General features: G+C 37.4%; 1 protein-coding gene across 1 annotated transcript; it reads left to right on the forward strand.

The window, feature by feature from the left end:
* The first annotated feature begins 474 nt into the window (after positions 1-474).
* On the forward strand, positions 475-7,581 carry LOC112460297 (importin-4-like). The gene is made up of 15 exons (XM_025024923.1): positions 475-718; positions 1,034-1,120; positions 1,207-1,314; positions 1,656-1,808; positions 2,017-2,202; positions 2,579-2,876; positions 2,953-3,101; positions 3,441-4,038; positions 4,135-4,370; positions 4,450-4,655; positions 4,730-5,070; positions 5,151-5,326; positions 5,401-5,612; positions 5,973-6,283; positions 6,599-7,581. The coding sequence occupies exons 1-15, from the start codon at positions 665-667 to the stop codon at positions 6,721-6,723; spliced, it is 3,240 nt and encodes a 1,079-aa protein (XP_024880691.1). The 5' UTR covers positions 475-664; the 3' UTR covers positions 6,724-7,581.
* Positions 7,582-8,006: the final 425 nt, after the last annotated feature.

An 8,006-nucleotide genomic window follows, 5' to 3' on the forward strand; every position in this document is an offset into this window, starting at 1 on the left:
TAGACATACGGTATACAAATTTAGTATTCTACACCAATTAAATAATTACCAGGTATTATCTGACAGAGATAAAACGTATTTTAGAAAATATTATTTTCAAACGTGTAAAATCAAGTATAAAAAACAAAAAATTTTTACGGCCCGATAGCTACAGTCGCACGAACGCTCTACGCGTGTAATTTTCGATATTTTGCTTCAACCGAGCTTCCGCGTGGAAAAACTTTACGTTTGTTGATTGTCACACGTGCCGCTTTTCAATTTAATATTTAATCGCGTTCCTTTTGCGGCGTCTCGCATCAGCGGGAGAAAGAGAGAGAAAAAGAAGAAAACAAAGCCATACAAAGAAAAAGCCAATATCGTGTCGGCAGACGGCAAGCCGAACCATCTGACGGCGAGGCGCATGGGCGCATCCGCAATTGTCCGCAATATCCGCATAGACGTCGCTAACAGGTCTGAATCACATGAATCACGATGCTCAGGCTCCGAGACTCCGAGCTCCGATTGCTCCGAACAGGTCCCTCGACTCCTCGACTCCCTCGTCCCTCGTAGCTCGTAGATCTGAATGGCGGCGGTGGGCAGCAGTCGGCTCGATCTTCCGTCTGTGCTCTCGTGCGACGTTTTACCTTTCGGCTGAAGCGAGAGAAAAAACCAGGGAGAACGAGAAATGGAGAGCTTACTGTTAAATCTGCTCGTGTCCGACAGTGCTACGATACAGGAGGTTCGTGTATTCTCATTATTCATACTTTCGCCTTTGTCACAAATCGGACAGCCTGTTGAAAGGTTCGTTGCGAACACGTGTTTTCGTTCCGTTCCATCGATTAGTTTTTACCCTCTTTCGCCGGACGACCGCTCGACTGTCGTGAGATCTCACTCGACGTCGCAAAGTTGTCTCAGTTTGACCAGTGTCTCGTTCGCGAAGTACGCTTCAGTTCGCCTGTCTTCTGTTTTGATTATCTATATTATTGTTATCTATCATGTAACTCTCTCGAAATGGTTCTGCATCATTCGGCATATCCACGGTGTTTAATTTCAGGCAACCAAGGAGCTTAAGAGGGTACTCCAGACTCCAGAGAGCGTGCCAGTTTTGTGCCAACTTATCGTGACATCGGCGAGCCCGGAGGTTTGTGATTTCTCGCAGAATTAAGTTGATTGATTCACACGCTGTTCATACCTTGAAACCAAACATATGAGAATGCATTGTTTTAGGTACGGCAGTATGCAACTCTCATTCTTAGGAGACGTTACACTAAAGGAAAGTACTGGACAAAATTGTCCATACCTATACGAACCGAATTTAAGAAAATTCTATTACAGGTGAGACATTTGTATAATACATCGCGTCGATGCCATGGTTTAAGTCGCAGATTTTTGTATCGTTGTTCAGTTTATTCAGTGTTTCCATTACATAGTTTTTACTGTATACACATTCTTTGAAGTTGATCGATTGTAAAGTTGTATCGGTTCTTTAAAAACTGGAAAAAAAAGTGATACAAATCTCAAAGGAGATATTTTAAAGCAAAATATTCTTTAGAATACTTTTTTAGATAAAAGGCAAAGATATCAAAGACAAAGAAACTCGAGATTTTATTATTTAATTAGTTTTTATGATTATTCCAATTTTATTTCATGTTAACTGTTACACATCTTTTTTTCAGGCCCTAGAACATGAATCGGAAAACTTCGTTAGAAATAATATAGCTCAATTAATAGGTGTCATTGTTAAACATGAATTACCTACAAACAGCTGGCCAGAGATTATACATTACGTGCAACGGTTAATCACTAATGAAAGATTGGAGGATAAAGAAGTAAGTAAAAAAAATTAAATATCAACTTTTTACTTTTTAAACTTAACTTAATATCAACTTTTTTTTGCAAAGTGATATTAAATTCATGTTTAATATCATGTTCATTAACACGCAACCAAGAAAAGTTCAATTTAATTTGGAGATTTTATTTCAAGAAGATATTCAAGAGTCTGTCCATTATTTTATGATATGAAATATTTTATTCTAGCTAGGCCTTTACACTTTATCAATTATGACAGACGTTACTCCGGATGCCTATACCTCGCATGCCAGATCTCTGGTGATGCTGCTCGCTCAAACGTTGAGCAGTCTTCAGAGCTTAGGGAACCCTGCCGCTTTTTACATTTTGAACACATTGCGACATCTCATTCCTGTAGCTAAACACGACGAAACGGTTAGTATCGTACGCGGTGTTTTTGCTAAATTTTCTATTATTGTATTGTATTTATGTATACAATACTTTGTCATTGTGTGTTTACATGAGTTTATAATTTATTTATGTAGTATATATCCGTTCCCGAAACGGATTACAATTATTATCTCATGCACTTTTAGTAAAAAACTTTTTTTTTAACTCTTGAATCAATCTCTTGCACGTCGAGGTAAATCTCTTAGAAAACCTCTTGAAAATTGCGTATATGGGGTGAAGGTCGGGGATCGAACTCGGGACCTGCCGATTACGAGTCAATCGTTCCTACACGTAGCTACGCGTCACCCCAATCTTGATCATTGTAAAATACCGTTGTTGTGACGAATGTATGTAATTCCAGACAGTGCATACTTACGCTACAATGATGCCGCTCATAATGGCCACGGTTCAGGCTTTAACTGAAATCGATCACGACACCTTTGCCATCCAAAGTTTCGACTTGTTGGACGAATTGTGCGAGAATATGATTGTTGTAATAACGCCCCACGTGAAACCTCTTGTCCACATGTGCCTTACGATCATCGCTAATAAACGTATAGACGAAGTCTTGAAAGTTAGAGTGATCAGTTTTATCGGCTGGTTGGCGAGATTGAAGAAAAAGGCTCTTGTAAAGCATAAATTAGTGGAGCCTATTGTCGGTGAGTGATCTTAATATCTCAGTACGTAGTGTGTATTGATAAGAAGGCTTAATTGATCCTTGCATTTTATTCCCAGACATGTTATTCGCAGTCATGATGAGCAAGCCGGACGACGACGATGATTATTCAAATACGGATAACGAAAATACTGTTTTAACGAGCGCTACTCAAACTTTGGACTTGCTCGCGATGCATTTACCGCCGGAGAAATTAATTCCACATTTGGTAAGCTTCAGAATAATTTGTCGATAATATCAGAAATATATTGATTAATTGTAATATTATTAAAATTTGTTTATAATTTGATGATAACGTGTGGGTTTTATATTTCGAATTTTTCTCACTTCATAGTGTAAGAAACTAAATTATCAGAAAATTTCAGTATTATAGAATTATGTATAATATTTTAATATTTCTCAAAATTCTATTGATATATTGAACGCATTACGTATGCATTTTTTGTCTTCGCGAATCGTTGGTTGTTGGGGTTGCCCCTTTTTTTTATTATTCTTTCTATCAGATTTAAGAAGGCTGTTCCAAAGTGAAGAGATATTAATTTCACAGTTGCGACATATCGAACCTGGACTCCGACATACAGACGATTACGTTAAGAAGACATCGTACGTGGCTATAGCAGTGTTAGCGGAAGGTTGCGCGGAATACATTCGCTCCAACTACCTGGAATTTTTTCTGCGATGTATCTGCGAAGGAATCTCCTATCCCTCGCCCGTCGTGCGCAACGCCGCCCTTTACGCCTTAGGGCAATACTCCGAGCATCTGCAACCGGAGATCTCGCAGTATTCGTCCGAGTTGCTGCCCGTATTGTTTGAATATCTCGGCCAGGTGTGCACGTACATTAAGCAAGAGAAGAAAGAACCGCACGCGGTCGGCCGTATGTTCTACGCTCTCGAGATGTTCTGCGAGAACTTGCACGAGAGGATCCTGCCGTACTTGCCCAAACTGATGGAAAGGTTATTCGATATCCTGAACGCGGATACGTCGCCGCACGTGAAGGAACTCACTCTGAGCGCAATAGGGGCCGCCGCCTGTGCCAGCAAGGAGCATATGCTACCGTACTTTGAAACAATCATAAACATTCTTAACAACTATCTCACTACCGAGCCGAGCGAGGAAAACATGTGTCTTCAAGTTCAAGCAGTCGGTTAGTGAGAATTGCTTTACTTGATTAGTTATTTGCTGTTACATTGAAGCTGTAATTATAATATTTTTTATATCTTACATCTTTCTGATATTTTAGATACTCTCGGAGTGATAGCTAGATCAATAGGCGAGAAACACTTCGCTCCTTTGGCAGCCACGTCACTTGATCTCGGAATAAAACTATTGAGAAATACGATCGATCCAGACTTGCGAAAATCTCTCTACGGATTGTTCGCCGCTATCAGCACGGTAATGAAGAAGGAGATGGCTGTAACCTTGCCCGAAATTGTCAAGCACATGATAATGAGTATACAGAGTGCAGATGGGATTTTGGTAATTATTGAACAAATCACGAGAATCGAGAAAACTACGGAAATGGCACAAATGTAATATGTAAATGTCATCGTTATAGATGCACTTTAAGGACGACGAAGCTAACGCTCTTACGGTTTACGATGATCTTAGCGACACCGAGAATGAAGAGGAAGAAGACATTGAGTGCACTGATAACGAGGATGATAATGACGAAGAGATTGACGGTTACAGTGTTGAAAACGCTTATATGGAAGAGAAAGAAGAAAGTGTAATGGCGCTGAAAGAAATTGCCGAATACACAGAGTAAGTTTTTTTCTTTTTGGATGCATTAGTTAATAACTGAATTAATCATGTTTATAATAAAAATATTGTTACAGAGAGGCGTTTATGCCGTACCTCGAGAAATCCTTCGAGGAGATTTTTAAGTTGATCAATTATCCTCAAGAAGATATACGGAAAGCGAGTATAGAGGCTCTGTTACAGTTCTGTATTAATTTCTCGAAAATCAATACCGATGAAGGTAAAGAGGCACTGTTGAAAGCTCTCTCCATGTTTATTCCGAAATTGTCGGAGCTAATAAGATTAGATGAAGAGCCGACAGTCGCCATTTGTGGTTTGGAGGCGTACCAGGAACTTTTAAGGGAAGTTAAATCGGATGTTATCGTCGGTACAGGTCACAAAGAAGCTATAGTAAATTGTGTGATGGATGTAATGAAAGGTATTTCCGTTGTGTATTTCATTCACGTTCGATATTTCAATAAATCAACGCGCAATTTGGAATTATAATTTTTATCGCAGGCAAAACAGCGTGTCAGGATCAGGAGGAAGTTGAAGGCATCGATACTGAAGCTGAACAAGATGAGTTGCTGATAGAATGCGCGGGGACTGTATTTTCTAGTTTGGGACGAGTGCTCTCAGCAGAAGATTTTGCGCACTACTTTCAGACCATGTTGCCTTTCTTTATAAAAAGACTGGTATTGGCGATTTTTGTACTTGCATTTCTCTGAAAATTCGCAATTTTAACTTTAGCTTAGCCAAATGCTTACAGAAAATGGACAATTCGGAGGGACAAAGGTCCTTCGCTGTTGGAACGATAGCTGAATGTTTGCCCGGGCTTAAACACATGACGGGTATGTTTGTTACGCAATTACTTCCGGCTTTTCTACAAACTGGGAACCAAGACCCTTGCAGCGAAGTTCGTAGCAATTGCTTCTTCGGAATCGGAGAACTTGCTTTCTATGGGAAAGAAGTAGTTTATCCGTATCCTTTTCTGTAATTTTATAATGAATCATCTAATGTTAATTATCTTTCCAAGTTTGGCAATTATTTATTGTCCAACGATATCTAATTGTTTTAAGTATTAAAAAGCTAGTATTAGAAGATATTTTGAAATTAAATATCTGAAAAATATCTTTAATTTTTCTCATAATTATTTTTTTTATAATTAAAATATCCATAGTAGATAAGCATTATATAATAAATATTATTTTTATATAATTCCATTTTACATACAAAAGTTGCGATTTTAAATCTTTTTATAGTTATTACATAACAGATTTTCATGAAAATAATTGCGTAAGTAAAATTTTTCTTTGATATTCCTTAACAATTATTGCACAGACATTATCCTAATATTCTCCAAACTTTATCGTGTGCCATTGCAAAAGAGACAGATGCAGCTGCACGTGATAACGTGGTTGGGGCAATTGCGCGACTTATTATCACGAATTATTCGAATTTGCCACTTGAACAAGTATTTCCAGTCTTTGTTGAGCAGTTACCATTGAAAGCAGACTTCCAGGAACATAAAGCCGTGTTCAAAAGTATTCTTACATTATATCAAGCAGGAGTCACTCTCCTGCAGTCTTACATTCATACGTTATTGAAAGTCGCAGTTATCATATTACACGAAGAAAAGACTGTCGACGTCGGTAAGTATCTGATCAATAAAACGAACGTTTTAAAAATAATTTAAGAAATTCTTTTAAAAATTTAAAGTATGCTTCCGTTTTTTTTTAACTTACTCGTATCTCTAAATAAATTCTATAACAAATATGAGCATAATGTCGCATATAATTTGTTTTCACGTAATTTTGTTTAAAAAATAGCATTTCTTATTTTCTCTTTAGCATCAAGTGTCTTTCAAATTAATTTAATAATGATTGCTACAATATTAACCAAGATATAGTCAGCAAGTCAATGTTCTCTCTTCACTGGATTACAAATATATTTTTTCTTTTTTACAGAAACGCAAAATCTCGTCATGGAATTTATCAAGTCTGCTCAGCGAGATTTTGTGAACGATTGGAATGCACTTTTTTCCGAGCTGCCTCCAGAAGTTGTCACAAATATTCAACGTATATTTTCCTAATGTAAACGATTAGTCACGCATGGCACTTGATCGTTTTTGAACATTCAAAATGTTTATTGATTTGCACGTTGATCCGCAGGAAACGGTTCTTTTCAGGCATATTTTCAAATATTTTTTCAAAGTAGATTTTCTGCCGTCTTTTCTTCTTCGCAATTCGAATCCTATTGCGAGATAACATTGAGCAAACAAGACACGAGGCGAGAGAATGTCTGCAGTCGATTAAATATATATTTCCATCAGCTTTATAGACAAATACTCATCGGTTTTTTTTTACTTTTCGCTTATTCGCCATTTTTATTCGTTACTTACAATATCATTTAATAAGCGAATAATTTATATTATCTTACAATTAAATGAGCAATTCGTTATCTTTATGACGTATGCGTCAAGACAATTCTTCCTCTACTCTCCTAATATGAATAGATAGTCTGTAAACGTTGTATAGTAAAGCGAGAAAGGAGAGAAAAGTCTAGGGAGCGAAGATTCTAGAATATCTGATTTACGGAATGATTTAGAGAATCTCGCGATTCCCTATCGCGTCGATAGATTTCTTTTAGACTTGCGCTTTCACGGAATTATTGAGTCTGTGTAGATTTATAAATTCTTTAGCGTCCAGTGAGCGTACAAGTAAAAGATCTGGTTGACATACAGAAGCGGTATAAACGCTAACGAGAAAGCGGGCGAACCTCTGTTTCTGGCATAGGAGTCGGTGTTATTGTTACCGATGAACAGAAGGTAGCTCGTCTTCTTTCTTTCTGACTGCAACCAAAAACGTACAGTCTAGCGTACCTTAGCGTACTGAAAATAAATGTATTATGTGATTAATAAAGGTGTCGTACGTGCTCTTTTTTTTATAAACGCTTATAAATCTTTCTCGCGATGTATCTTAAATGTATCTTGAAACTTTTCTTCGCCGTTTCCATTTCGTGGAAGCATGGATCGCGGTTAAAAATAGTTTGTTAAATCTTATTTGTTGTACTATCGAGTAAAGAAATACATAATGTAACCATTGTTGATGTTACAACACGCACAATATGAAAGAACTATATAAACGTCACCCCGACGTTAAATCCGACAAAATGCCTTTTATTTTTCATTTTTTTTTACATTTCTAATTTGTTCTAATTCTTGTATAGAATTTACATGACGTTTTATTCAAAGATATCAGGCGGACCGCCTGATGTTTTTTGAATTGATGATATTTGAACAGCATCGCGAAACTGTGAGAGAACTAATACGTCTTCTCGCTATCGATGTGTCGCGATAGTTTTGCGAAAATAGCC

The sequence above is a fragment of the Temnothorax curvispinosus genome, unplaced genomic scaffold (assembly GCF_003070985.1).
Source record: "Temnothorax curvispinosus isolate PA1 unplaced genomic scaffold, ASM307098v1 QBEX01010444.1, whole genome shotgun sequence".
Lineage (NCBI taxonomy): Eukaryota > Metazoa > Arthropoda > Insecta > Hymenoptera > Formicidae > Temnothorax > Temnothorax curvispinosus.